A 15985-nucleotide genomic window follows, 5' to 3' on the forward strand; every position below is an offset into this window, starting at 1 on the left:
ACGGAGAAACTGGGGCATAGAGGCTAATTGTTGCCCCAGGTCACAAAATGAACAGAATCAAAGTCCCTGGACTCCCCGTCCTATGCTCTGACCACTAGATTGTATACCGTCTCGCTTTACAGTAGTGCAACTGTAGTCATGGGACTTCTATTACAATATTTTATGGAACACTGCTCTTCCAGTGGGCCTCCATCTGGGGTATGTCTACATTTTGAGCCTCGTGTCTCAGACAGGCATGTTTTGGGGAGGCTAGCCCTCTGTGGCTACACTGTGGTTTTATTTTGGGGAGAGCTAGCACAGGTATGTCTCTTTGAGCTGGGACTCTCACCTCCAGCTTGAAGAGTAGACATACTTCTAGCCTAGCGAGGATCACGCTCCAGGTTCCGAGAGCTGAAAAATCAAAGATTCACAGATTTTTAAGGCCAGAAGGGATTATAATCATCTAGTCTGACCCCCTACATAACATAGGCCATAGAACCTTACCCAGTAACTTCTGCATCAAGCCCAATGACTCTAGTGAAACTAGAACTTTTAAAAAGACATCCAGTCTTGATTGAAAGACTTCAAGTCTCAGGCAGTATCTACGCTGCAAAGTGAAGGTGTGATCACAGCATGGATAGGCATACTTGTGTTTTACCTTCCGTCCAGCTAGCTTGGGTAACAAAAACAGCGTAGGCTTGGTGGCACAGGCTTCAGCATAAGCTAGCAACCAGAGTGCAAGCCCTCTAGGGACCCAGGGTACTTACTTGGGTTGCTAGCTCAGGCTACTATGCTGCTGCTGTTACCCAGGCTAGCTAAATTAAAGCTAGCATGTATGCCTGCCCATGCTGTGATCACACCTTCACTTTGCAGTGTAGATATACCCTTAATCAGCAAGTAGGAATTTAGGTATGTCCTGGCATTCTCATTGGACTTCTTAATCGATGTGTACTTACCCAAGGCATGGCAATCCCGATGTATGCTAGGTTTCTGTCATGCATTAGTGACAGATGGCAAGTTCAGTGACAAGAAATGGGGATTCCTTTACTTTTTTTCATAGTTCTATCAACCCCTCTCTCTCTTTCTCTGTGCTTATAGAAACATGCTTTGATTGTCCAAGGACCTCGGGATGTGAAGAAAAGGGAACTGGTGTTTTTGCAGTTCCACTTAAATGAAACAGACCAGGATTTCAGTGCAATAGACTACCTTCTGTTCTCTTCTTTCCAGGAGTTCCTCAACAGGTATGTACAGGAATAAAAGGCATGGCCTAGCAAATACACTGTAAGATACATATTGTTACTAGTAGAATGAAAGTAGGGCTTCTTATTTTCCACTTCTGCTTTTACTGATTTTAGGTGTGTGTTTGGGCTAGATCGTGTTTTGGAAACATTGGTTTCTAGTAATTCATTTCAATGGTGACTGAAGAATTTTGAACTGTGGAAATGGTTTTCAGTGGCAGAAATCACCTCTGATCAATGTTGCAGCGACTCCTCACTTGACTTTTGGCCGTTCAGTATCTTTGATGTACGCACTTGCTGGCTGCAGTCTGTGCGGCCGCTTTGGATGACCTGGCAGTGAATCTCAGTGGACAGCATAAACAGGAAATACATTTTAAAAAATTATCATTTTCTGTTTTTATTTGTTGGTTTTTTTTTTTTAACCAATTGATTCTAACTTTTTAATAATGATGTTTTATCTGAAAGCTTAAACAGTTACTCAGGACCCTAGTATAAGGATCTACAAAATGATTGACTTGTTTGGGTGGAATTTTCAAAAGCACTCAGCATCAGACAAACTCTGCTTCCATTTAAGCAAATGGTAAAACTCCCACAGTACGTCTGCACTGCATGGGGGCGCAAGCCTGACTCATGGTAGTGGGGCTCACACTAGCGCACTAAAAAGAGCTGTGGAGATATTGCTCTGATGTTGCCGTTTGGCCTCAGCAGGTTCCCCAAGCTCTAGCCGGAGCTGCAATGTGTATTTAGCTGTTCTTAGTCCACTGGCATGAGTCTGGCTAGCATGAGTCTATGGATCCATACTGAGAAGCTCGCTCCCAGATGCAGTATAGCCTGTCCTCCCTGACTGCAGTGGGAGCAGAATTAGTCCAGCACTGAGCAGTTTTCTAAATCTCACCCTTTTATTGAACTTCCCTTACCTGCAAGGGGGAACTTTATTTTTATTCAGTCTTTGCATTTAGTTACAATTACTTGGTTCTGCCGCTCTCTCTGGCTCTGATCTGGAACCCATTAAAGTCAATGGGAGTCTGTCTTTCCATTGATTTTAATGGGCTTTAAATCAGGTCCTAAATTGGGAAACCAGCAATATTCACACACATGATGAGAGAAAAGAGAGCAGAGCTGGAAGAAAAACACACCACAATGTAGTTCATATAGATTATGGAGACAGCCAGTCCTGGGAGGTGAGGAGGGGAAAATATTTTTAGTATTATCATCCTCAACATTTTTATTGCAGTAGCATTTAGAGGCCTGAGCCAGGTTGGGGTCCAATTGGACAGCAGCCAGCACAAACACAGAATGGATGCCTCAATGGGCTTAAATCGCAGGTGTTTAACAAGGGATTTGATTTTCTGAAAATTTTTTCCCAAAGTACCTGTCCTTCAATGAGAGAGGGAAAACATTGCCTTCCATAGTAACTACTGATCTTCTGTAATCTTACTCAGTGCTAGAACACCCCAGAAAGTATCAGTGTCCAGGTATTTAAAATGTACTATTGCTATTTCAGTGTAAGAAAATTCTGTTTTGTAGCTTTCAATATAAATTAAGCTTAGTGTGAATCATATACTTTACAATCGTTTTCTAGTTTTTTATGTAATATATGTTGCTGCCTTGATAATTTACAATTAGCTACCGTATAGAGTCACAGTCAGCCTGTTTCTTGCTGAAAGCATACAAAGTCTGAATACTGGCATCTCCAGATGCCTGCCCCTTTTGTGCCATATTCAAGCTGTGCCAGGGTGGGTATTTATCCGAGTGAGTAGGTAGGAACTGCTTAAAAATGAGCATTACAAAGAATCCTAGTGCACTGCGGGATTCAAGCACAGTTTACATAATGTCATTGTATGTGAGCCTGCTTCTAGGCATAGCAGCTGGGAATTGCGGATTCTACACTTTGGCCCACAGGCTTGTAGTAATCAGGCAGATGAGAGATGACATGATGGCTTAACCAAAGAGAAAGCAGCAAGTTGCTTCACTCTAAAAGAAGCTGTCTTTTGACCCACTTGGCCCTCAGCATTGGAAGGCAACAGAACTGCAAAGGTAGAGAAATTACGTAGTTTAAATTAGATCAACATATAATCGGATTGGTGCAGAGGCAGAGCTAATAGGGGGTGACTGCCCCCTGGGCAGCCTTCAGGTGTGTCTGGGTGGTGCCTTTTCATATGGGGCTGGTGCTCTCCCAGCAACAGACTCCTGTCCAATGGGACTGGGCCCAGCTCCCTGCTCCAACTGTTGCAACATGGCACAGGGTTGTGTGGCAGCATGTTGCAATGCCACTCACTCAAATTTGGCCCACCCATGGCTCCATCATGGCCAAACCATCAGGCCAAACCTGGGTGGCTCTGTGACCCCGTGTACCATCTTGCTAGGCCCAGTCTCACAGGACAGCAGCCGCTGCTGCCGGGTGACTGTGGAGTGGGCTCACTTCACTCTCCAGCTCACCGCCAATAACCCCCCCCCTCTCTCTCTCTCTCTCTCTCTCACACACACACACACACACACACACACACACACACACACACACACACCCGTTGTAAAACGTGACTTTGAAGAGTCTTGTGTGTCCATTTGCAGCAGTAAGGCAAGCAGGATTTGGCATTAACTTTGAACAAGCTTACTGGCAGTGAAGACTTGTAATCCTTTAGGAAACTTGGCCACATACATTGGGTTCAGTTAGGCTGATGAAAAGAGTCTTAACACAGGAAATGTTCTAGATGAGAGGCTGGCTTTTAATGAATTTTGGGAAATGGTCTGTTTTGTAGCTTTCAATATAAATTATGTTTAGCATGAATCATTTACCCTATAATTTTCTTTTCATTCTAGTTTTTCATGTACTGTATGTTGCTGCTTTGGTAACCTACAATTAGCTACAGTATGAAAGCCTTAGAAATGAAGTGGGTAGACTGAATAATTGAAGAGTCCTAGCCTGACCATGTAATAAATCTAAAAACCTTACAGATTCATATGTGTTATGCATTTGCTCTGACTTGGTCAGATCTCCAATAGCTGTCTTTGTAAGCACATACCTTGTTTAAACAATTTCCTTTCAATTAACACCTTTCCCCCCAGTTACTTAGCTTGGTCTCTGAATGCAACTGATGCAGGAATCCAAACTTAGATTTTTATGAAACATCTTTTGTTTTACATCTTTATTTATGTCACTTTATGCTGTCTTTTAAATTCTAGTTAGTGGCTTCTGCTTACAATATTATTGATAGGAGGTGACACTAGATCTCATAAGAAAAAATGCATTATCAGTGACATGGACAACAGTTCACATAAAGTAACTTCTATTAAAGACACTGTGCAGTAATAATGGATGTCTGATAGGTTGTGTCATATAGAATTTCTGCATTCCCATACCATGGCTGTGGTCAGCTTTGTTGTGTTGTTTTGCAGAATAACTGAAGGGCTGCTGTTAAATGTTCTTTGTTTTTAAGGTCTCTTGCCCTTGATCCAAAGTCCACTGATGAACACAGTAGAAACAGTGGGCTAGGAGCCGGGCCTACATGACTGTCTTTAGATAGAAATTCCATGGGGCAGGGTCAGTTATTATTATGTATCATATGCCTCTGCTTAATAATCTACAGCAAACTACATCAGTGAAGGCCTCTGTTGTGTCTGGAGATTTGTACCCCAAGTCTTGTGGTTAACCAAGCATAGGGAGCCATGCTGGGCCTCACTGTCCCTAACCTACAGGGCTCAGATGTCAGAATCACAGATTTACTTATTGTTTGAACACTGGCACTGCTTGCTCTGCTCTTTTGTCCTTTATAGAATGTATGCTGTTTCTTGAGTCTGAGTTGGTGGTTTTGCCATTGTGCGAGTGCATGGCTTTTAAGGCTGCTGCTGTCTCTGCCAATATTAATTGTAGGGTGGAAAATTAATGAAACATTTATTTATAGAAAGTGAATCTAGAGAATAGAATGTTTTTCTTTCCTTTATTATTTTAAAATGGGGATTGGAAGAATGGGGGAAAAAGCTTCACAGAACTTCCAGAAGGTAACATCTTAGCAAATCTAAAATAAAATTATTTCCTTATCTCCATAGTGTTGCAAGATGAACAGCAGTATTAAATCGTAACTGCTAACTCAGGAACTGGGGGCTGTGCTATTCAATGAACTAATTAGAATTCACTGCTGGTCCCTACTGCCTTGATTGCCATGTACAGAACTGTACAGATTAGTGAATTACAACACAAAAGGAACAGAACGTCTAAAAATATGGTGCTCTCATGTAATTGACTCTGTCTATTGTATCTTGACTTACTGACTTTAAAAGAGACTCTTACGCTAGAGCTATAACAAAAGGAATCAACATATTTGGTTCAATACATCAGCATTTTGGGGCTATGATCTCGCATTAGGATTTGCTAGTCCAGACTCCTGTGCTCCGCTGAGCCCCTTTGACTTCAGTGGGACTGACTCAGTGGGCTCCAGGTCAGCAGATCCTAATGCAAGATCAATGCCTTAGTCATGGAATAATTTAGGCAGCACCCCATGTGTCTAGTATTTGTGGTCAAAGGTTAGTTAGTGTCCATCTAGAATTCTAGATATCACATTGGCTTATTATTGGTTTATCATCTGAAACATTGTCTGGTAGTTAAACTGTAGTACTGGCAGTCAGGAGAGCAATTTTCTGTGGCTCTGGCAGTGGACAAGCCACAAGCGTTTTGTGCCGCATTGTCCTGATCTGTAAAATTGGAATGATGATTTACTTTAGGTGGGTGAGGTTCCATTAATATTTTTAAAGTGCCTTTGTAGCCTAAGCTGCAAGGTGCTCTAGGTGTCGTCTTATAGAGCACTTAAAGCAAGCTGAAGGCTTCAAAGTTGTAATAGGTAGAAAAGTTAAATTGGCAGATACTGAAGACAATGCTTAAAGCGTGAGAAATAGCACTTGTAAACAGTGGGAGAGGGGGCTGAGAGGCACACGTTTTTAGTATCACCTGGGGAATCTGCCTCGGATTGTCTGCGCTCCCCACTTGTCGGTTTCGTGGGACATGAGCATCCAGGGAGGGTTCTCTTCTCCTTCCCTTCCAAGCCAACACCATTTGCACACAAGCTGGGGAAGAGGGACCAGAAAGAGCTCAGCTCAAGGTGGCTCTGCTTCCTCTTTCCTCTGCTGTGAGCAACAGGGATGTGATGGTTCCTTTGCTCCTTTCCCCTGCAGTACTTAGCTTTGACAGGAGCACGGAAAGGAGGAGGGTGAAGAGCCCCAGAACTGCTTCTGCAGCCTGGAAGGAGGAAAAAGGACCCCACTGCAGGGCTTCCCCTCCCCTCCCCTCCCTTCTCCACACACCACCCCTCTTCCCTCCCCTGCTCCCCAGCCTGGGGGAGAAGGGTAAAGAAATCCAGGAACAGAATTGGTGGCAGGATTGATTTGGGGCTGGTGGGATGGGCAGATGTGGGGATGGTAGACTCCCCCCGTACTTTTCTGTCCACTTCAACACCTGACTGAAGCAACAACAGTGTAGCCTTTGCAGCAAATGTACCGTAGGAGAGTCAAAGTGAAATTAGTCAGTTTAAATTATGTATTTAAAAAACAACACCAAATTGACCTACCTCACTAAATACAGGTTAAAAGTAAATTAAAACCCCCTAATTTGCTCTTCACTTTTATGTAAGTGAGTGCAAACCACCACTCCTTCTCCCCGGAAGCTTGGTCTGGTATTTTTATGATTCTAAAGCTCTAGTACTGTGCTACAGTGGTCTGGATTGGAAACCCAAGCAGGCACTTAGATAAATGCTTTCTCATTGCCCCTCCCACGTTCATTGAATTAACCGTTTTAAAAGCCCACAAGTGCTACGTTTTGGGCCGAACCTACCTATCAGTGTCCCTTAATTATGAAACGTTAGGGCTGTAGCATTCAGGGTGGTTTCATAACTCACTGCTTAGATTTTCCATTTCCTTGTATGATTTGGCTTGGAAAGTTCTTCCCAGACATTGGGTTAGTCATTCCTCAGGCTGATGATTGGCCTGTTTGGTTGGTAAACTTCTAATTATACATTTTCCACTGCTGAGTGATAAAGCATTGGTCTGTTCTGGATTTGTCCCCATGAGCCAATGAGTCGTGCTGTTCATTACCGTCTCTTATAGCTAAGGGAGAATAAGCCATTGTTAGACCCAGTCTCACTTGAATCATGTTTTGTTTCATTTGATTTTTCTTTTTGATTGATGTTTTGCCCATTTCCTTTTTGTGTGGGTTTCTCGGGTCTGAAGCTCGGTCCTCATGTCTGAGCGCCTTAACAAACCGCTAGCATTTCATACTGATCTAAATGTTCCTAGAGCTACTACGGGCCCTGGGATTTGATCTGCCAAGGTGAGGATGGAGATAATCTTAGGCTTTTCCTTTCAGCAATGTTTTCTCTGTCCCTAGTTCTGCTTCTTTCACATATATAATGAGGTTTGAACTTTGGGTTTCTCTTGAAAATTTGATCTTAGAACGTATCACCTCCCCTCATTGGCAGGGGTGTCACTTTCAGAGGGGCCGTCCCCTTCCATGCACATTTGCATACTCATATGTTATGTCAAAGAAGAGCTGATCAGACACCATAACATAAGGCAGCAGCCATCAGCAAGGCTAGTCAGCTCCTGCTCTCCCCAGGCTCAGTTCCCACCACACTGCTATCAGAGCTGATGGATTGGTGAGAGGAGAAAAGAAACAGAAGCCCAGCTGCTGAGTGTGCAGGGAAGAGGCATGGATCCAGCAGAGGACACTCAGCAACTGACCTTGGTGGAGAAAGGCAAGTCGGATTGGCGGGCTCCCATGCTTTAGTGGAGTGCTCACTCCCAGGACTCATGGACTTGAAGGCCAGAAGGGACTATCATGATCATCTAGTCTGACCTCCCACATGTTGCAGGTCACAGAACTTCACCCACCCACTCCTATAATAGACCCCTAACCTCTGGCTGAGTTACTGAAGTCCTCAAATCATGGTTTAAAGACTTCAAGGTACAGTGAATCCATCAGTTACCCTCATTTAAACTTGCAAGTAACCCATACCTCAGGCTGCAAAGGAAGGTGAAACCCCCAGGGTCTCTGCCAATCTGGCCCTGGGAAAAAATTCCTTTCCACTCCCAAATATGGTGATGAACATGTGGGCAAGATCCACCAGCCAGATGCCTAGGAAAGAATTCTCTGTAGTAACTCGGAGCCCTCCCCATCTAGTGTCCCATCACCGGCCATTCAAGATACCTGCTGCTGGCAGTTACAGATCTGCTACATGCCATTGTAGGCAGTCTCATCGTATTATCCTCTTCATAAACTTATCAAGCTGAACCTTGAAGCCAGTTAGATTTTTTGCCCCCACTGCTCTCCTTGGAAGGTTGTTCCAGAATTTCATTCCTCTGATAGCTACAAACCTTAATCTAATTTCAACCCTAAACTTGTTGAAGGCCAGTTTGTTCTTTTGTTCTTGTGTCCACATTGGCACTTAACTTAAATAACGCCTCTCCCTCCTTGGTATTTATCCCCCTGATGTATTTATAGAGAGCAATCATATCTCCCCATAACCTTCTTTTGGTTAGGCTAAACAAGCCCAGCTCTTTGAGGCTCCTCTCATAAGATAGGTTTTCCATTCCTCAGATCATCCTAGTAGCCCTTCTCTGCACCTGTTCCAGTTTGAATTCATCTTTCTTAAACATGGGAGACCAGAACTGCACACACTATTCCAGATGAGATCTCACTAGCGTCTTGTGTAATGGTACTAACACCTCCCCCTCTCTATTGGAATTACTTCGCCTGATGCATGTTAGGACGGCCATCACACTGGCAGCTCATAATCATCCTGCAATCAACCAATACACTGAGGTCTTTCTCCTGTCTTTTCCAACTGATAAGTCCCCAACTTACATAAAAAAATCTTTAGTCCATAAATGCATGTTTTCACACTATTAAATTTCATCACATTTCTAATACTCCAGTTTATCAGGTCATCCAGATCTTCTTGTATGGTATTCTGGTCCTCCGCTGTATTGTTAACTTTGTGTCCTCTACAAATTTTATTAGCCCACTCCCACTTTTTATGCCAAGATCATTAATAAAAATATTAAACCAGATTGGTCCCTAGACTGATCCCTGAGGAACTCCACTAGTAACCTGCATCCAGCCTGACAGTTCATCTTTCAGTATGACATGTTATATTTTCTCCTTTAACCAGTTCCTTATTCACCTTTCAAGTCTCGTATTAATCCCCATCTTCTCCAATTTAACTAGTAATTTCCCTTGTGGAAGTGTCTCAAATGCCTTACTGAAATCCAGGTAGATTAGATCGATTGCATTTCCTTTGTCTAAAAAATCAGTTATCTTCTCAAAGGTCGTGTCAGACGAACCTAATCTCTATCTACCTTTTGTAAAACTGTTGTATTTTATCCCAATTACCTCTGTCCTTAACTACTTTCTCTTTCAAAAATTGTTCTGCTGTCTCTGTGGGGATAGTTCACATACAGAGGTCCTGCTCCTTTGTGTCTCCCCTGAATGACCAAAGACTTCCCTAATATTTCCCTGAAGACCTGGTTGTTAGTCACATTTTCTCGTCACATGACCCAGGTGCACATTCTCTTCACCCCAAGAGGTGAGCTAAATCTGTCATGGAGTGGCTTAGCCCCAATGGTTGACTTAGCTTACACCACCCTCTTTAATAATCAGCTGCCCCGGTTAGTAAAAATGATCAGCCTGTGTCTTAACAAATCATAACTCATCACTAGGGTTCAGCTACTCATTTCTCATGAAAATGTATTAAAAAGTGGCTTTAGGTATAGGCGTGAAACACAAGGGGGCTAGAAGCACAGAGATGTGCAGCTGGATGAAAAGATATTTATCTTGGGACCAAATGACCAGAGGTTGGGTGGAAAACAGATGCTATACCCAGAGAAATTAGGCCTCCTTTACCATTCACTGTCGAACGGGTATTAGCAGCTTTAAAAAAAGTCAAGCAACCTATTTTGCTACCTCAAATAACTGCAATTAGGTGGTAATGACTTCATTTGGGAACAATCAGGTTATGAAAACAACTGCTATTATTGTAAAATGGGAGTCTCATTTTAAAATCAGGCCGTCAGTATATGTTCTAGGAACAAATAAAATGTGAGTTTTACAAAGTAAGGTTACTAAGGATATGTCCACACTATATTAGGTTGACTTACAGCCACTGCAGTGGTTACTGCAATGGAGCATGTCCACGCTACCCTCATGGGGTCGGTCATGTGCATCCTCACCAGGAGCTCTTCACACTCATCTCTTAGGTCAGTGGGGGAGCTGAGACTGGTCTGTCAGCTCTGCTAGCAGCTCCCTGCCAGGAGCCCAACTGCCACACAGGCTCCTGGAGGACTGCCACCCTCCTTACCGGGATGGGGAGCTGTCCAGGGCTTCTCGCCTCCTCATTCCCGGCTGGGAGCAGGAGGAAGACACCTGGGGCTTCTTGGGCCTCCTGCTCCCCTCTGGGAGCCAGGCAGCCTTGTCAATTTCACAGCTGCAGCAAGGAGCCATGAAATTGACTAGTCCAGCTGGCCAGACTTCTCTTCCAGACTCCCAGCTGGGTGGGGGGAATCCAGTCACCCAGTTCTCCAGGGGAGCAGGCACTAGGTTGTCAATTTCACAGCTCAAGACAGCCAGTGTAAAACAGTGTCTCCACAGACATTGCGTCACCCTAACTACAACATAAGCTTTACACCTCTCATAGAGGTGGAGTTATGATGTCTGTAATAGGGAACTTACATCAGCGGGAGGAAGGCTGTAGTGTAGACACTGACATAATTAGGTTGACATAAGATGCCTTACGTCAACCTAACTGTGTAGTGTAGACCAGCCCTCAGTGACATCATCATACTTACCCTATCACATTGCCAACAAAAGTCAAAAACTGAAAAGCAAGGAGATGAGAAGTTATAGACGACATTATACAGACATAAATAAAACACATTCTTATCAAGTATCCAGAAAGCACTGCAAGCATGTGCCAGGAACTTCTTCTCTGTATGTAGAGAACCTAGCCTGAAGTAGGGGGACTCTGATTAAGGTCTCTAGGAGCTGCTGTAATATAGGTTCATAACTGAGCCGAGACTTGATTGCTGAGCATCCTGGAGGTATTTACCAAGAAGGATTGAAATGCTTCAGAGAGGAAGGATGGTCTAGTGATTAGGGCCATAGCATGGGATTTGGGGGACCAGGGGTCAAGTCCTAGCTCCACCCAGAATTTCTTCTGCAGCTTTGGGACATCATGTAATCTGTGCCTCCGTTTCCAGTCTGTAACATGGGGATAATAGCACTTCCCTACCTCACAGGGGTGTTGTGAGGGGAAAAATACATTAGACTGGGAGCAGTCAGATACTACAGGGATGAAGGCCATATCTAAGATAGTTCAAAACAGATGTGTGATACAGAGAAAAATTAAAATCTTAGCACAAGTTATGTTTTAGGAGTTCTCTCTTGAGTCCAAACAAGCAAATCCTAGTTAAAAGTAACACCGAGACACTTTAAAAAGCCTGCAGTTTTGCAATAAAGTAGTGAAATATTTTCGTCCAAATTTCAGAGAAGTAACACCATCCCCTTTCACCCCCTTCTAGTCCAGATAAAGCAGAATTCATGAAAGACTGTGAAAGCTCATACTCCAGCTGGAAGTTTTCTGGTGGTTTTCGAACCTGGGTCAAAATGTCCTTGGTGAAAACAAAAGAAGAAGATGGGAGTGAGACTGTGGAATTCAAACAGGAGGTATGTAGTGCTGTGTATGCGTTTTCTGAATGCGACAGATCTTTGCTGATTGTCATTCTGTAGTTGCTGCAAGAATCATTCAATACGTTATGGAGTAACCTTGTCTTATAGAGCTGCTTCTCAGAGCAAAAGGTAGCCTGGCTTTGAGGAAGCTTGCTGTGATGCACAGTGGCAGATACAAATGGCTTTCATGTTTCATTGGTTCCTTATGACAACTTACCAGCAAGCAGTTTCCAAGTCGCAGACAGACTTGGGCATACTGTTGCTGCTTTCTTCCATTACTTTCCCACATTTCATAAAAACATAACACAGCAAAGAGTTTATCTTGCCTTTATGGCTTTACTGATGTGGCCTGGAAAAACTCACTGAACAGAGAAACCAGGAAACTGATAGTCCTTGTTTATATTACACTGGTGAGACTAGGTCTAGAATATCAAAGTAAGGAGCTGGAACGATTGACTTGTTAGAACATATTAACAAACTTTAATTTAAGGCTGGGATTTTCAAAAGGAGCCTAAACTACAATGAGCACCTACAGATATTTTCAAGAGTGAGAGGCATTGTCTGGGATTGTCTAATAAGAGTAATGGGAAAGAAAAATTGAGGCCGAATTTTAAGAAACTGTTCTTAAAAAGATAATCAAGTAAACTGTAGAATAGACTAAGGAAATTGTTACCCTGTGGCACACTTGGAAAGAGAAATGTTCATTGTAATATACTCTATTTTGCTCTTTGAAGGGCGTGTTTTCCAGGTCTCACACTTAGCTCCCTAGGTGCAAAAGCATCACGGGGCCACTTGCAAAGCTGCAGACCCGCAGTGATATCTGGAGGGGCCCCCTAGGAATACCTTACTAGAGAGGAATTTTGAAGAGATGCAATCCAGATATAGTAAGAGTTAAAAAAGAAGAAGTTGAGAAATATCCCCATAAATGGGATAACCAGAAAAGCCATTTTAGAAAGCAATGAAATTTGTAGAAGCAAATCACGGGTTCATAGGGACATATGGTATGGATGTTCAGGACTAAACTCAGCTTCCATGTGGAACATCTTTATTTTGAAGGATGAGTTAAGTATATTTTTTCCTAAGAATCTGGCTATGAGGTAATGAGAAACAAGATTCCTCTTTCTCCTTATTGAGATTTAAAACACTTAAAATGGGTGCAAATTAGACCTTGCTACAACTTATGTGGAGTTTCTAGAGAAATCGTGGTCTTGAATAAATCAAGTGTGATCTGTTCATCCAGTGAAGGTATTTAAGAGGGATATGCATACCTCTGGGGATATGCAGAGATCTTCCAGGGGTTAGATCAACTCATCTAGATATTTCCCTGCTTTTTCAATAGGCTAAATAAACAGCACTAATGAAGTTAGTACAAACTAAAATTTCATACAGACAAAATGAGAAAATAAGCATTTTTTTCAATAGTATGATGTGACACTATTTTGTCTTTCTGATTTTGTAAGCAAGTAGTTTTTAGGTGAGGTGAAACTTGGGGTACATGAGACAAATCAGACTCTTGAAAGGGGTACAGTAGTCTGGAAAGGTTGAGAGACCCTGCTCTAAACAACTCCTTTGATCAAATAATCTGTCTCGAGCGATGCTCTCTAAAACAGATATTAGATTGTGACATAGAACTAGACTTTGAAGAAGTAGGTCTTTTTCCACAGGTAGTTTGAAGGTTGGGTCTATTGCCATTTTTAGAACAGAGGGAAATCATGGGGAAAGGGGGGTTTGGCCAACGTGGTGCTAAAGGTGATCCCCAGGTGAATTTTCACAAGGTCTTTGAGATGAGTGTTATGGATGGGAGTGACTGCCTATCTTGGCCATCTTCAAAGACTAGACCTGCCTTTGCATTGATGCTACCGTTTCCCATACATGAGTGCCCCATTTGACTGTGAGTATGTGAAAAACCTCCTGGCTGAGACTGGGAAAATCTGTTTCCAAGTGAACAGTACATGGTTAGGTTTAGCTTTCATTTTGTATGCATGTATTTAATGAAGGTAAATGTTCCTTTGCCCACTTGAAGAGGACTGCAGTTTCCTTGTGATGTTGCCACAGCCTTGTTCTTCCTTGATTTTTAGATGTGCTACATTGCAGATAGGATCAATGCGTGTTGAAGATATTTCTTTGGCCATAGTCAGTGTCAGAATAGGCCTGTGCTTGAGAGTGCTGCTGGATGCATTTGTTCCCTTATTAACAAAAGTACCTGAACTCAGGATGGTTTGATTTAAATCAAGGGGATCTGCCATGATCCTGATCAGGGATTTCAGTGGAAGCTCTTTTTGCCTGGTGAAACTCCAGAATCTGGGCTTGCAGCATCTTGAATCTCAAGAAAATAAGAAAGCCTTTTTGAAGGTGGAGTCAACTTGTGAACTTTAATGACCATCCTGGGAGCTGGGGTCAAGGAATTCTTCGAGTGATGGTCCCTATACGTATTCCAAACATGGGTGTGAATGCGTGCCATGTGCCAGAAGACTTCTGTAGCAGTGTCAGTTGGCCCGCACGTATGCCATATGTAGCCTTGTGGTGCAGGGAAGGTTATCTGAAGTTTGTGACAATACCCACTCAGTTCCTTCATACCGCCATATGGTCAGAGTCAGAATCCTTGTTCCTCCGTATTCACAGCTTGCCTGTGAGAATGATTCGTTCATTGTAAATAGTATTTCTCTTTTTTTTCTATGTAATTAGCGAGTGTTGTTAGTGTAGTTAGTCTCACCTTCACCCTGTTTGGGGCTGGGCTCCCCCACCACTTCTCTGGGGGACTATGCCCCATGTTTCGGGCATCAAGAACTGTGTCATACCCTTGCTCGTTCTCCATGAGCAACAAGTACCACTGTTGCCGGGGGGAAGCCCATCTAGTGCTCACTGCAAGATCTGCTGCTCCTTCCTGCCACGGACCCGTGAGGCTCATTTACTCCACCTCCGCAAGTTCCTCATAGAGGCGGCTCTCCGGCTAGGTGCCCCATCAGACCCGGGACCATAGGATCTGGCAGTTCTCCGCCCTTCACTGGTGGTGAGTATCACATCTCAGATCTGGTGCTACAGCTAGTACTGGACAAGCCCCAAAGTGAAGAGTCATTGGTGTGGTGTGGTCCCAGACGCTTTCCAAGCTAGAGCTTTCCTGCACCAGCCACGCTTCGAGGCAATGTCTGCTATCATTGCTCGCCTGCACCTCTCCACGACTACAACAGCCAGGCACTGTCTGCAGCTGTTAGGCCACATGGGGACCTGCACTTATGTGGTGAGGCTGGCTCAACTAAGACTCAAACCACTTCAGTTGTGGCTTTCCTCAGTTTATGCCCCGAGCAGACACTCCCTAGACCGTGTGGTCACAGTACCACCCCCCTGCGATCCTGGCCGTACCAGACTGGTGGCGGAATCCCCGGGCAGTGTTGAGGGGTGTGCTGTTTGAGGAGCTAGTCCCCTTGGTCACTCTGGTATCAGATGCCTTGGACTGAGGGTCCCATATCAGCGCCAACCTCAGCACACAAGGGGTCTGGTCAAGGGAGCAGAGGCGCGTGCACATCAAGTCCTAGCCTGTGGAGTGTTCCTCCACTTTACTGCAGGCAAGGTGGTGCAGGTACTGACAGACAATAGAGCGGCCATGTATTACATCAACAGATGGGGGAGCCTATTCCTCAACTCTCTGCAAGGAAGCAATTTGTCTGTGGGACCTTGCGCTGAGGCACAATTTTCACATAACAGCCTCTCACCTCCCTGGAGCAAGGAATGACGAGGCGGACCACCTCAGCAGGTCATTCTTACCCTGCCACGACTGGTTGCTTCATCCAGATGTGATCTCTCTGATTTTTCAACGGTGGGGCTCTCCCCAGGTGGACCTGTTCGCGTCAGCATGGAACAGGAAATGCTCACAGTTCTGCTTTCTCTGCGGTCTGGAGTCCGGGCTGCTCTCTGATGCCTTCCTTCTGCAGTGGTTGGGGAGCTTCATGTATGCGTTTCCGCCCATTCCTCTTCTTCACAAAGTCCTGCTGAAAGTCAAGAGGGACAAGGCAGATGTTATCTTAACTGCACCAGCCTGACTGCACCAGCACTGGTTCAGCAT

At 44.0% G+C, this 15985-nt stretch overlaps 1 protein-coding gene across 3 annotated transcripts in view; it reads left to right on the top strand.

Moving 5' to 3' along the window:
• Positions 1–15985, top strand: part of PACC1 (proton activated chloride channel 1) — a 34694-nt gene that overhangs the window by 11616 nt on the left and 7093 nt on the right. For all 3 annotated transcript variants that reach the window (XM_067565001.1, XM_067565002.1, XM_067565000.1), the window contains 2 exons: positions 1078–1220; positions 11778–11922. In XM_067565001.1, coding sequence (XP_067421102.1) covers positions 1078–1220; positions 11778–11922 — 288 coding nt within the window. The remainder of the gene's footprint in view (positions 1–1077; positions 1221–11777; positions 11923–15985) is intronic.

Source organism: Emydura macquarii, unplaced genomic scaffold, assembly GCF_026122565.2.
Source record: "Emydura macquarii macquarii isolate MOO-44397 ecotype Brisbane River unplaced genomic scaffold, CSIRO-AGI_Emac_v2 contig_2676, whole genome shotgun sequence".
NCBI classification, from domain to species: Eukaryota; Metazoa; Chordata; order Testudines; family Chelidae; genus Emydura; species Emydura macquarii.